Source organism: Atractosteus spatula, chromosome 4 (genome assembly GCF_055471065.1).
Source record: "Atractosteus spatula isolate fAtrSpa1 chromosome 4, fAtrSpa1.hap1, whole genome shotgun sequence".
NCBI lineage: Eukaryota > Metazoa > Chordata > Actinopteri > Semionotiformes > Lepisosteidae > Atractosteus > Atractosteus spatula.
In genome coordinates, this window is record NC_142709.1 from 10,531,269 (window position 1) to 10,546,575 (window position 15,307).

At 36.5% G+C, this 15,307-nt stretch overlaps 1 protein-coding gene across 1 annotated transcript; it reads right to left on the reverse strand.

Annotated features, from left to right (window-relative positions):
* Window positions 1–11,235: 11,235 nt before the first annotated feature.
* pou3f3b (POU class 3 homeobox 3b) lies at window positions 11,236–14,589 on the reverse strand. The gene is made up of 2 exons (XM_088914460.1): window positions 12,592–14,589; window positions 11,236–12,278 (listed from the first exon to the last, which is right to left on the reverse strand). The coding sequence occupies exons 1-2, from the start codon at window positions 13,813–13,815 to the stop codon at window positions 12,180–12,182; spliced, it is 1,323 nt and encodes a 440-aa protein (XP_088770586.1). The 5' UTR covers window positions 13,816–14,589; the 3' UTR covers window positions 11,236–12,179.
* Between the last annotated feature and the right edge of the window lie 718 nt (window positions 14,590–15,307).

Sequence of the window (15,307 nt, forward strand, 5' to 3'; positions counted from 1 at the left end):
TAAACATAACTTTGATGATTTACTCGCTTTTTTTTCCTTCTAAAGAAGGCGTTAAAAAAAACCCACAGAAACTGACCCATAAGCTGTTACGGGATGTTAAAAACTATATTCTAAACCAAAAGTCAGGTGAATAAGTATACTAGTATAAGCTTCAAAGGCACACGTTGGTATTTTCGCTTAGAATTCTCTTAAAATAAAGTTTGTGAAGATGCACAAACTGGGATACTAAAATCACATATTATGCGGGACAAGTTATGCGAACTAAACTTGTCTGAGTTTCCACACCGACATTGCGACAACAGTTTATGAACATTTTTAGGACTCATGTCCATCTTTGGAATTGCTACGGATTGCGAATATTGATGATTGTATTATCCTCACCATTTTAAAGGTTACTTGTTAAAGCTAACCAGGGTGTACTGTAGCTTACATTTAAGCAGAAAATTATAATTATTCGGTCTAAAATTAACGATTAACTTTTTTTTAAGCTTGGTAGTTAGGCTGTCTACTAGTTAAGTTCCCTTGTATATAAGAGAAATCGACAAACAATAAGCTATGTTGTGTAACACGTAATATATAATAAATGTGAAAGGCCTTTTCATTTCACTGCCCGAGAACTGGACATTACATTAAAGCAAGCTCTTTTAATTTATGTATGCTTTCTACAGCCAACTTCAAAGATTTAGGAAACAGTTGTTTCGCCTGTCCTGTGATGTTAAAGCATTTAAAATCTTTTAAACTATGATAAAACTGTCAAGTCTACGTATCTACTGTTCATGTCAAGGCACAAAAGCATTTGAGTGTTGGAAGAACCTACTGTTTAATTGGAGAAGCGCTATAGAATCATATTGAAATGTTTGTTCATGGAAAAAGCAGTGTAGCTGCATATTTTTACCTAGTTTTGGATGTAGCATGTATGATGTTCCAAGTGGTACAGTGGTTCCAAGTGGTAGAAAGAGTAGTTGGAGACCCAAAGAATATATTTCTGAAATATATTCAGAAAATATTCTAAAAGCTTAACACTTTTATAGGACTATAAAGAAAATATAATTTTATTATATAGACTGAAATACTTTTTTCAAATCATTCTTTTTCTAGTTTTTGTTTAAATACGTCTTCATTATCGACAGTTAATATAATAATAGTGAAGGGTGCTCGTTTATGTTTAATTTTGACAAGTTTTACTTTGCATTTCTGTGTGTGGTGAAAGTGGGAAGGAGTTTCAATTTAGTTTTCCCTAAAAAATACTGTGACTCCGTTCATCATTTGTGAACTGGCACATTATTGACAGGAAATATAACGACTAGGGCATAAATTATTCAATTACTTCAGAATAGTACCATTCGAATGCTAAAATGGGCTATATTAATAATGCACTACTGTTTTGTTATTTGATAGGTGAAGCTTAAATACACGCACGTTCACATGCGAGGACGTCAAATGCTTGCAAATGTACTTTGTAATGTACACGTAGTTCTTTTCCCCTTTTTAAAAATATAGAAGCTATGAAATACACATTTCAGTGTCACGTTCTTCTGATTTCGAACACCACTAAAAATTCTGTTGCTTCCAGTAGATGGCGCTAATGCCTTATGGAAGTACAGTAGAGTTACCGACACTTTGTGTTTAGTTAGTATCGATCTTTTTATAAGCTACTAACTATAACACTATAAATTGGCAAGGAGCGTTTCAAATAAGTTTTATCCTGATTTAAAATATTGTCTCATATTAAAATTAGGACGCACTCTACAAATTGGATATGATTTTGAATAATGGGATTACCTTTCATAATTGATGCCTTTCTATGTAATATATTAATTATAACCATCAAAAGAAAGGACATGTATTTTAGACTGTATTGCTAAGGTCGGAATGGTAAATCATATCACTACACGCATATCTTTATGTTTATATAATAAACTCGCGTTAAAAAATTCAAAATGCACACATTGAGTGAAAGGAGCATACTTGCACATCACAACAATGATACATCTGTAACAGAACGAATGGGATAATTCTAAAACAAAATTACTATAAAAATATGCCAATAAAATACACCTAACCACAGGACAACGAGGAAAACGAACACAAATAAAAATAATCAGAAGTGTAATTGTGCTTGTGAAGGCCTTTGCTTAATATTTCTATTATAATTTAACTCTGCTATTAATTTAATGATAAATACTCAAAAATGCACACACATTAATGCACGACCAATTTTTTAAACCACACATTCTCGTCTTGCTTTTTAATAAGTAGGAAATACCCTTGTCTCCAGGGAATAGGTCTCCAACTGAGTAAAAGAACAGATTGTTAAGGATGATTGATATGACTGGATTTATTTTTACTTTCGCTTCTTCTAGCGGATCAGTGCGAAATATAGCGGATTGCAAATGCTTAATAAGAATTTTTTTCATACAAAAGATTTGGAAGTTCAAAAAGGGGCTACAAACCTGAATGTTTACGGAGGGTCTCCTTTAAGAAATGAAGAATTCCATATGAATATTTAAAACTGCTTTTCTTCGGTGCAGATGACGTCTTTAAAGTCCATACATCAGAGAAGAACTATGGTGGAGTGTGAGGCTGTATGGGCACGTTTGTTATAGCCTACTGAACAGTAGCCTAGTTGCAATAAATATAAAACCTAAAAGAGCTGTAGATATTTACTAGAAGTAAATTGGCGCAGTAGAAGGGTCCAATTCAAAAGGATTCAATTTAATTTTATTGTCCTGTGTTCTCCAAGAAGAAGGATATCCCAAAAGAGCGTGAGCCGTCCTGGGCGCTCTGTCTGTCCTGCTTCTTGAGGGAACTTGAGGTTTAACATTTGTGCTGGTGGTGGTTTGTGTTTGGTACTAAAAGAGAAGGTTTTATTGCAGGTACCTTATGGAAAAATATAAACGACACCTTTAGGAAACCAAGGGTTTATCTCCTGGTGAGTATAGTATTGTCGCTTAAGACTTAGCTGAAACCAACCATTAAATACGGAGTACACAAATCAATTTTGGATTGCGGTGTGAATATAATGAACAACGGTTTTGAAGTTTCGGAATATGATTATCCTTGGAAGAATTGACGGTTTGTAACGTACCGATTGATTGATTTTATTTAATCTTTTTTAACTTATTAATCAGGTTGACTTTTTCCGAATGTGCTATAAACCACCGAACATATGCACACAACCAAATATAAGGACAATTTAATTTTCCCACATCCATTAATTATATATTTTACCAAATATTAAACCACCAAAATAACGCCTAAAATGACTGACAATGAGCAGATGGTAAAGAACATTTTTTTTTCTCCGAAACGTAATCGTAAACTGAAAGGAAAGCAAAAGAGCATCCGAAAGTCGTAGGTATTTAAAAATGGTCTATCACCAGACGTGGTATCCATACAGTACGTGACACAATAATTAACCAAGCACCAATAGTTGGCTAACTCTTTAATACTTTAAGGCACTGGTACTGGCTCAGTACAGTCAGAAGGATCAGTCCAGAGAATGCAGCACTTCACACGTGAAAGATACACTCGGGAATCAAACGTTCAGTTTGCAGGCCAATCTGTGAGACGCTTAGAGTTTAAGCAGCAAGGCTAAGCTATCAGGTTTCATTAGTGCTATTAAGTAGCTGATATAGAAAGGTTGCATTACACAGTATACGCATTTCCATAAGTTATTGCCTTTTGTGTATTACATAACTTCCAATGGGAGAGAAACCTTTATAACCACAGCAAACGTAATGATATGGATCTTCATAAAATCCAAGCCAATTGTACCCTTCGCTCACAATACTAAAAAAGTTAGTTAAACGTTTATTTACTGTTTCCCATTTCAAATTATTATGGCCTACATGTGAAAAACGATCCCTCAAGCGACTGCAAAGAGTAATCTTTCCTATCTTTGTGAAAACTTCTGTGTCAGAATAATTTCGAGATTGCTTCAGAAAATAATTTTATTTTAATCTGGGGGGGTCCACAAATCGAATTGAAGGATACAGAGATAAAATAAAATGTTTTGGTATTTGGTAAATGTCCGTATTATTATTATTATTATTATTAGTAGTAGTAGTAGTAGTAGTAGTAGTAGTATTTTAAAATCCAATTTAGTAACTTTGAGGAATCAGTATAAACATATTCAGGGTCTTCTTTTACAGATTGTTCGAAATAAAATTACTGTAACTGTGGAGACATTGCTATCCAGAATTATTAGCATTTATATTAAGAATAAGCGTGCACTTCATATATTATCCTAGTGTTTCAATATCACAGTGTGATATATGATTTATAGTACGATATGTCGAAGCTTGTGATGCACGTACACTGTTCTTCGCTTTTTCTGTTTTGCAGGTGTTCCTGTCTTAATTCAGAATACTGAGGAAGACCACTGACCTTATATGTGCTTTGTGACTTTTAGAAGAACAAGCCTTTAATACAACTTTTGAATGTACAACAAAAACCCGTCCTATGTGTATTGGGAAGACAGGATAATCAATTTTCTGGTTCTGCAGCTGTTTTATAACTAACTTGTATTCAGAAAAATCTGATACAACACGTCATACTCAAGACTAATCGCATGTGATTATTCTGTTGTATACTGTTAAAACATTTGCAATGGATTCAGAATAAATGTAGAATACGAAATGTCTGTATTTACATTACGTATGATTATTTGTAAAATAACTCCGTAACCTTATTATATATATATAGTCCGGTTTTTTTACAGGTGCAAAAATTACTTTATTGTTTTTAAACTGGAGAAAAGTAAGCAAAGGGCATGTATTTTTTTGCCTTCCTATATTGATTTTCAGAACAAAAAAGCAGACTTTTTCCGAATAACGAAACCCAAATTTTCGGCAAAAACAAACGCAATTGTAGCAACATTTGAGTTTTCTCGGGAACCTTGCATTAAAACACTTTTATTTAAGATTTTACTTCCTTCTAATTGGTCTAATTAATTAAATATTCAGTATGCCACTGCAAAGGGAGCTCCGTCGGAAGTAGCAGACAATCTTCCTACTGAGAGAATCCCCAATAACAATTAAAATACATGTGACCGGCACGTGGGATGTAAGTCTACTTCGGTTTAAAAAAAAGGAAGGAAAAAACTTTCACTGGCTGTGAACAACACTTAGTTCCCGTGCGAAAGATGCAATACTATAATAGTATGTGCGTGAAATGTTTTAGACGTGTTAATAAACGTTTAATTGTACGTCTGATAGCGCACCTTAACTGCTCATAAATCATCATGATCTTTATGCAATATGGTGCTAACTGCACTTATTTAGTGATTTATTTTTTAAGTATATGTGTGCAATGTAATGTAGTTTACGATATGTCCACAATGCGTACTACAGGCCTTCGTGTCTGTAGGAAAACAGAACTATGTCATTTGTATGAACTGTGTGAACATTCTTTTTGTGAAGAGATTTGCATAAGAAAGATATATGTCACTGCACACCCTCAAAACAATGGATCGAATAGACAATGTAAAAAATATCAGTATTTTAGAAGAACTTGATATGTGCTTGAAGTACATGGGTTCCTGTGGATTTATTCCTCTGCATTGAAAGTGTGCTGTTGAGCTAATTCTCTAATCGTAGCATCCCCCTAGATAATATAACGCAACAATCACTTATACATTCTTAATATAACCCAATATTGCTTGAGATAACAGTTTTCTTGTATGGCTAATCTGATTGGAAAACAAGGTGCACTCTTTTCGGATGTCCGGTGATATCTTTGTGCTTTATTCTATATTTCAAACCAAAATTAGCTAAATTACACAAGGCATATATAAATCACTTTCTGACATCCGACTGATCTGTATGCATATGTTTGAATAGCAATTAAAAAAGCTTAGGCAAGAAACCACCAAAAACCAAAATTTTGCAGAAAGAGAAACTGCCTGTTCCTTTGCTGGTAGTTCCATAGGTTTATTTTTTATTATATTTCGTTTAAAGACGTAAACTATCCCTAAACATATTCTTTTCTGCCACAAAGTAGAGCCACTACCGCTTCCTCCAGTACAAAACACATAAGTCTTCAATACTAATTAAATGGGAAGGAGATAAAATAAGATTTGAACACAGTCGATTTTAATAAATAAGTAAACAAACTATCAGCTTCCATATGAGTCTTCAAATGAGAAAGAACATCCCATCAGTTGAAAAGAGTGCATTCATAATTTATTGTTGTTAGGCAAAAACATTTTAGGTAGACCACATAGCTGTATAGCTCTGTAAAAGTATGGAAACGAGTCTGGCAATTAAGCAGTCCAAGGTGTACTTAATTCTTCAATGAAGGTTCGTGGTAGCGCTTTGCGTACCTTAGTCTGTTTCATAATCTTCAGATTACCAAAAAAAACCATTACACCAGATTTAGGGAAAAATGTCTTTAGACCTGTTGTTAGGATTTTTGTTAGTATTTGTACAGCTGATTAATGCAATAGCCTTTTGCAGTTTTTAGTTACATTGTTTATACAAACGTAATGTTAGCACAAGACAAATGTGACACAGCTGTTTCAATAAAATTGCCTTGTCATATTAAGCATCCTAAACCGCTGATAGTTGATTGATTTATTGATCAACCCTGGAATAAAGTGACGTTTTCAGGCTCTCACGTCACGCGTCAGCGGAGAGAAAGGCAGATTTATTAACGCCGAACGAAAGGCTTGTACTGTATCTTCGGTAAGCAAGGCTTCAGTGAAATCAAACCCCATGTGGGAGCGTTCTTTTTAATGTGTTTTGTGAAATATCAGATAACTGCAGGTCATCACGCTTATTTAGAGTTTCCTGGTCGTGTTATTGGAAGAAACCCCTTAAATGTCTAAAATGTAAAAATAAAACGCGAAAAATGGCATTTCAATGGATGCAGACTCTGAGAAAGTACTACACCACACCCTGTGACTGACTCGGCCAGGCAAAGTTAACTTTAACTTCATTTTTGATGGTAGTTAGAGCTCCCCAGCCGATTGTACAAAATAATGACCCCAAATTCTAGCAGGCTAAGAACACGTTTATGTTTTCTGACGCTCTTTACCTGCAGTTCATGTTCGCTCTCACCCTAGATCTTTAAATTACTGAAATTGCGCTTCAAATTACTATATTTATTGGTAAATCGCTTACAAGCTTTTAAATAATGTTGTTGTTGTTTCACTTTTCATTATTTACAGAAATTGTTTTTTTTTTCTTAAGATTGAAAATGTATATACTCATACAACCGGCGTATGGATATTAGAAGAAAATAGTTTTGGATCAGAATTTAAAGGTTCAAAAAATTGTTTTCTAAAAAACACAGATATAAACATGACGTGCATCGTGCCAAGATCCAAATACAATAGTGATATTACAATAATGGAATACAATAATTATATTAATTTGTCTCATTTAAAAGAATTATCCAAATATTTTATTTTTAAATAAGCCCTATATTTAATGACACAAAAGTAAACGTTCTAGAAAGCTATGCGTCAGTGTTACTTCACGTTTTGTAATGTCTCCTTCCTAAAGGATGCTCTAGAAACTCTTATGTTCCTGTGTTCAGCTATGCGTGACTATACGCTTTGTGCTCTGAAAAATTCGTTTTCATTTCAGTTACTTAAATCCCATTTACCTTAAATATATTTTAGCACATTACTAAAGATATGTTTTCTTCGCGTCTATCGGCAATCCCAAATAAACTTAAAAACGCATGAAGTGAAGCTGACACTCAGGTCAATCAGAAAACTTAACAAGGACTTTAAACTTTCCCCTTTACATTAAGAAACTGCAATGCTTCACTGGCGCTGTGTATTTTATCAATTCCATGTTGTATATAGTCCCACTCCCGCGTCCCGTTTTTTGTATTTTGTTCTGGAAAAGCAGTAAAATGCATACTGAAAACAATGTGTATCGTATTTATTTTGTATGGAGATACAGATCCGTGTTTTTGAAAGCAACTGACAATATATTGCTATTTACGGTTTTAATTAATTTGTTCATATTACTCACTAGCTAACTATGTTTAAATTACGGTCTCCCAAGGACAATTCAGAGTAGTTTACTTTGATAAACGGAGTTTTGCATATTACATTAGGTACTTCATAGCGACTAATGTACGTCACCAGTACACCAGCCAACAGCTGAGACTACAGCAGCAGTTCGGTAGTATTAGTAGCCTGTTCTTCTCGTTGTATAGTAGTGGTAGCAGTAGGGGTGTAATTGTATTATTGCAAAAACAGAAGTGGTAATCATAGTAGTAGTGAAAAACGATGATAACAACTACATATGTATAACACCTCAAACATTAAGCTTATCGGAACTACAATGAATAGTTTCTAACATCTTAAAGTTTTAATTACATACATTGCTCTATTTCTCGTTTGTGATTTCACAAGTCGGAACGATCCAAAGTCTGGCTGGGTGTTAGGCCGGCATTTTTATTAATGAGAATACAAAAGCTCGCATATTCTTTTAGTGCTGCTTTGAATTCTGTTGCCAAGCAACCAGTATATGTCAAATCATCCGCGAAATTTAAATCTTTGGGAAAAAAAGGGATTTTGCATTTAGCCAAGAAATCACCACCAGTATAAGTTGTGGGATAAACCTTAGCCAGTACCCCAAATCTCAGAATATAGGCAACCACATGTCTCTTTCTGTATGTCTAATATTTTCTACAATAAGACTACAAAACAAAAATCCCCTGTAACAGGTTATAGGCCATAGTAACTGGAAAAAAAACGAAAACAAAAGCACAAGGCAGGGAATACGTGCGATTTAGAATAACGGAATGATATCTATAATGTGTCTGTTGAATTAAAAACAAAGCATACAAAAACTTTTTTGAGGCAGGACCCATTCACACATTACAGAAATCGTCCTCTTTCTGTCAGATCCTGCATAAACTCTAGTTCGCTTTACATCAGATATGTAAAATAATGTCATGCCTAGTCGGTTGTTCCATGCAACCATTTAATTTAAGGAAATTATTTAAACTGAACGTTTCAATAAATATTTCATAAGCCACTTTTCATAATGCCTCTCACAAATGCCAAAGGAAAAAAATCTTTTCTTACTTCAATTTTAATCAATTACAAATACTGTATTCTAGAAAAATATTGATTGTGCTGGACAGAATCTATTATTATTATACATTCGGTTGCGTATTAATTAAATTTACAACGAACGGTTGCCAAAAGGCTATGTACAGGCCTCTCTGACGTCACTTCATTCATTGTGTCACTGTTTAAATACAGAATAATATAATCTAATTTGCACAACTGAAGCATTATGTGGTTGATAAATTAAACTAAGAATTTAACAGTCTCTAAAAGAATGATACTTTGTTGAATCAAGTTTAAAAATGTGTCGCTATAAGTATTTATTTATATTCATTAAAAACTTAAGCCAATGCAATACTTTGTTGTAAACAACTATAAAATACAAAGACATGCATACATGTACGTATAAAATAAACATCACGTTACACTAACTACCCAGCTTCTCTTACTTTATTTGGCTTGAATTGCACTTAGAAAATTACACTTGAAAGTATATTTCTCAATACTATATTGTGTTGCACGTTTTAAGCGTTAAAATTCGATCACTTTAATCATCACATGGATCCGACTTTGATGTATGTTCAAATAAATAATACGTTCTCCGATGCCCCATATTACTGAATTCAGACGCATTCTAATAAAAATAGCTGAACATTTTTCATACTGAGCTCAAATATTGTTGCAAGCATCTATGTATACGGTCCCCAGCGCTCACTCGGTGTTTACAGTAACAGTGGAGATCATCTAAATTGAAAGGATCAAGACACAGCTCAGATCACAGTAGAACCAATGTTTTTTCAAAAATCGTTTAGTAAACAGTTAAAACGGCGAAAGGAACCACAATAAAAGTACATAACAATGAACAAGAATGAGAAAGCTGGCGGTATGAAAGCTGATTCTGATCCCTGCATATTTTAACTATCTGTGCAGCATCTTCACAGTACTAGCTGATGGTAATGTGGATCCGAACTGTTCTCCGAGATTGGAAAAGCCGAAGGCTGTTACGCATTTTACTAGTAATAAGGTCTGGAGAAGATACGCGTACACGTTATGTCAAGGGGTTGCAGAACAACAAACCAGCTAATGGGCTGAATCTACCACATAGGCTCCTATAAGACAAAACCAGGCGCTTTGCCATTCAAAAATTGAAGAGGCAGTTTCATACTTTGTGTTTTTGTACCAGTCCACAGGCTTAAAATGGAGAAATTGCTTGAAAGCAGAAATCACATATTTCACAATAATCTCTAATTAGTCATAACAAACATATTTTCCTTTCTAAAACATATACGTAAACACAACACGCAGTTCTGAAAATATGTTGTTTGCGTTTGATATCTTAAAAAGCCCGTGATGCTTATTAGTGTCATTTTAACGATCGCCCAAAGATCGAGAACTCACTTTCATTTTTTCTTTGGCAACCTACTGGATGTTGAGAATATAAATGTTAAGTTTAATATGTACTTTCCTTGAAATGTGAGATCTAATGCAACGATACCCGTATTGTATAGCCTGCTTAAAATTTGGTTGGAATTATTATGTGTCGCAGTTCTGAAAAAAAATACAAACGAAAAATAACGGGACATCCTTTTTCGTAAGGACAACCATTCAACAGATAATTCAAGAGATAATGGGAAAATGGGCATCGTCTAGCGTTGCCTTGTAGACCCTAAAGTCATCTAAGCTCTCCCGCATAAATCCCGGTACTGTACCTTTTTCATTCTGTTTTCAAAGAGAGGAATACGCTTGGCAAGTTGTCGAGTTACACACATAATAACCCTATTTTATATAATAAATACAATTACAATATTATATATACAAATACAATAAAAGTTCCCATAACGTTTGTTCATGGTGCTGCTAAGTGTATCACAGAAGAAGGTATTCATGACGCGTATCACATTTCATTCAAAAATGAGAAATTATGTAAAGTGTATCTTTACCTGTCCCTTACATGAAAGGTTTTGTTTGATTTTTCCACAAAGTTTCTTGAAAAACCTAAAGGACGTTCATACCGATGATACGTTTTTAAAATAATATAATATTGCTAATCATCGGAGAAACTGTTATAGCATGGAGAACACAAGCTTTCGTAATATACTTATGTTTAATAAAAATTGCAGTAAAATATAAATTTGAGTGTAATTCTCTTCTTAAAATATAAATCTGCACTATCATATGCACCACACACAACCACGTTATTTCATTCTAACAAATTTATTTTCTCAGTCATCTCTTACGGAATCACTACTCAAATTAAATTACAATCAAATTATCACATCAAAATATACCCTTATTACCTAACAACTGTCCATATCATCAGTTTCTTTTGATTTGTGCTCGTTTGAAAATAATAAAAAAATAAAACAAAAAGACAACGAAAAAGAAGAGAAGACACGTTATACAAGATCTGGGAAAAATAAATTACCGTTTGCAACAGTCCATAGTTATTCTGAATAAAATATTAAAACAAGTCATTTTGATGAAAAATATAAAGTAAATTTTAAGATCAGTATCTGATCTAGTGAATCTATATTGCCGGCTTTTGCAAAGTCTGTTTATTAAAACCTACCAAAAAACACTGCTTGGAAATGGCAGCATCATACATCCACAGCACCCATTCAGTCACACTTGGCAACGGATTTTAGGAGAGGAGAATTTCAGATAAGTGCAGCTGCAGATAATCAGTCTCTTTTTTTTCTCTTTTTTAAAAAATCCATTTATCGGGAACGGTCCACAAAATAAAATACAATCTTCAAAAGACGTGATCTTTTAGATCAAGAAATCGGGGCCAGTGTCTTTAAGAAAATGTTCTTGGGCTAAGAACCTCAATCCTTCTTTGTTGTTGTTGTTGTTGTTGTTGTTGTTGTTGTTTTCTCCTTTTTAAAATATTAAACCATGCAGTCCTCTTCTTTATAACACATTTGAAGCTTTGTGGGTCCGAAATCTTCTTCGATTTGTTGTCAGGTTTTATTTTTATTTTATTTTATGTTGTTGGTTTTTTTTTTGCTCTTGGCTCCTTATCATTTACAGTTCCTTTTTGTTTAGTGCTTTAATGCCTGCTCATGTGGTCTCAAACAAACCAAATACAAAAAATAGATAGAAATATATCATTTCTTACACTTCGTTTTTCGTACTGATGTTGTTAGTGCGCCAAAATTACCTGGTGGAACGAACTTGTAGTTGTCACCCTCTGGTCACTCGGTTGACTCGCATCTTTTAAGTAATCTACTAAAAAATGTCCCTGAAAGAAAGAGCAGACAGAACCTTTTAGGTTAATACATTTGAGGCCCTGGATGCAGTTTATCGTTGCGTCTGGGGTGGGGTTGAGAAGGGGGTTGTCTTTTCTTTTTAAAAAATATAAAACACATCTGCAGTCTTATTTATATTCCCTCTCACAATCACAGTATAAAATTTTTTGTATTTTTGCTATCTTGTTGATAGTCTGTGTCCTATCTGATTAATATATATAAAACATATTATGTTTGCATGTTCTCTATGTCTCACTGAACATTCGTTTGCAGTCCATGGTGGGGGGGCGGTGTATCTGCACTCACATTTCCGACCTGAGAGTACACATCGTCCGGCGTCTGCTGCACTCCTGGGGGGGTCATCCTTTTTTCTTTCTGCCTCCGATTGCAAAACCAGACTCTAACCACTTCTTTTTCCAACTGCAAGCTGTCCGCTAGAGTGGTTATCTCCTGGGCCGAGGGTTTTGGGCATTTCAAGAAGTGGCTCTCCAATGCTCCCTTAACACTCACTTCGATAGAGGTGCGCTTCTTGCGCTTCCTGCCTTGCGCTGCTATCTTGTCGATGCTGGTGGGACTCCCGGTGGACGAGTCGGCTTCCTCCAACCATTTGTTTAGCAATGGCTTGAGCTTGCACATATTTTTGAAACTCAGTTGGAGTGCCTCGAACCTGCAAATTGTGGTCTGGGAGAAGACGTTACCGTACAAGGTGCCAAGAGCTAACCCGACGTCGGCCTGAGTGAACCCCAGCTTGATCCGTCGTTGCTTGAATTGCTTGGCGAACTGCTCCAGGTCGTCGGAGGTCGGTGTGTCCTCATCGGAGTGAGGGTCGTGGCTGTTCACTCCGCCGTGGTGCTGCTGGTGGTGCTGATGCTGATGGTGATGGTGGTGGTGGTGGTTCCCGTGGTCGAGCTCCGGCGTGTCCCCTCGCACTAAACCCGGGTGCACCAAGCTCTGACTCCCAGGCGGCGGGCTCAGCATCCCGTTCACCGTGAACCCCCCGGGCTGGGAGTATATTAGAGACTGCTGCTGCTGTCCCCCGGCTATTGAAGGTATGTGAGAGGCTGTAGTACCCCCCCAAGCCCCTGGGTGACTCTGGTGGGGACCCAGATGAGGGGGCCTGTGGTGCAGCGTCGTCCCCGTGTGTAGATCGTCCCTGCCCGAATTGTTTTTGACGTCCTGCTGCTGCTGGGGGCTTCCCGTCATCCCAACGGGGCTCGACGACCAAGGCGATCCGGCTTCCGCCGCTGCCACCGCGGCTGCAGCCGCAGCGGCGGCAGCATGAGGCAGAGTTGTTACCCACTGATGGGCATGGCTCAACATATGGCCCCCGTTGCTTGCCGCCATGGCTCCCTGCATGAAGTCGCTCTGTACCATCTTCGCCGTGGGGTCTCCTCTGTACCCGGCAGAAACCGAGGTAACGGCAGCACTGCCAGGTTGCATGCCACCGCCTCCCGAATCAGAGTGCACGATCGAGCCGGATGAGAGAATGCTGTTGCTGGGCAGGTAAGGATTGGAAGCCGCAGTGGCCATTCCTTTAACCCTTATGAATAGTCCGTTGATTGTCCCCCCTCCCTCTTCTTTATGTAACTTTTTTTTCCCAAGCAGACGGTATTCTATTACATGAATTAAACTTTAAAGGTCCGGGTAGATTTTTGGCTCATACCGTTGGGTTGTATATTTAACAATATTTGTTGTTTTTGGACACAGGCATATACATATGTTGCTCAAATTTTGCATGTAATAATTCTCTATATTTTCTTTGTTGATGTTTAAAAATCCACGTTGAGTTTAGAAGTCAGCAGTTAAAAAAGCCCTTTTCAACCCTGTATAGTCCTTAGAGAAAAGTTTTATTTCTTTAAAGTGGAAAGTAAAAAAAAAAAAGTTTTGCCCGTCGCAAACTTCTAACAGTGATGGATCTTTCGCACTTTTCCTTAAAAATTGCAATCCTTTCTTTTTTAGTTCCTTCTCGTTGAATGGAAAAGCTGTCGGCAAAAGCTCCTGGCTTCTTTTGTAAATTAGCTGCTGAGATTTTCTTTCCTTGTTGTTTTTCCTTTTCCTTTATATTGCAGCAGCCGCTTTCTCTTTGTTCTGTTTTGATGTATTTAAACCTGCAAACCGCTAACTCCAGTTGAAGTACAATCCTGTATTACAGTGAACGACGGTGGTTGATAGCTGGCTTTCTCTCACTCGCCTGCTCTCCCCCTCTCTCTGACAGCTCTCTCTGTCCCTCCCTCAGAGCTCAGGGACACACGAATGTTTACCCTTTGCCAAGCGTGCGCACACCGTCCACATCTTTCCCCCAAATACGAGGAAGTCGAGTGCAAGACTCCCCTTGATTGGCTACCCGCAGCGCGATTGGCAGGTCTCGAAAGCCTGGCTCCAGGCGCGCAGCCCCCCCTTCCGGCCGTTACGATTGGCTGCTTTTTAATTTAGGCAAAAAATAAAAAAAGTCGGTGGAGCTTGGGAAATCTGTCCCTGATCCTTTAACTCTTAATGAACTGCAAGGGAAAGTAAGTCACCTTTGCCAAAAGTAATTCGTTGTGAACGTTGGCAATAAATATCAACACATTGCCGGGGTCTTTTTGTTGATGGAAGGACAGCTTGCATATGTAACAAGAATAACACATCTCCGCATAGCTAAGAATTTAAAGCGCACAATTGTAGTATATTTAAGAAAATAAATTAACGTTCATTTTGTTTGCTAAACATGTTTCTACTTCATGTAACGAAACATTGTCAAGGGTTCCCCAGTATGTAATGAACTCAGTGTTATGCAGAGCTGAAATGCGAAGTCAGTAAAAAAACACTAGTGTTTATGTATATAAAGGCTATATTTATTGCTAAAGATTTAATGTCAATTTTGATTAATTACGAAAAATATTGCATTTATAAAGGATACTGGAGGAATTTCCTCCATATCAAATGCTAATGAGTTAAAAAAAAAGGTTGTGGCCTTTTAGGAGTTAACACAGAATAAAGGGGTTTGAGAGATGCTTCCAAGCGGAAATGCAGCACACAGGCA

Excerpts from the sequence above, each read along its gene's own strand:
- pou3f3b (XM_088914460.1), bottom strand. The coding sequence starts at position 13,815 with ATGGCCACTGCGGCTTCCAATCCTTACCTGCCCAGCAACAGCATTCTC. Across the intron at positions 12,279-12,591 it reads TGTACTCTCAGGTCGGAAAT|GGACATTTTTTAGTAGATTA; the intron begins GTGAGTGCAGAT and ends TCTTTCTTTCAG.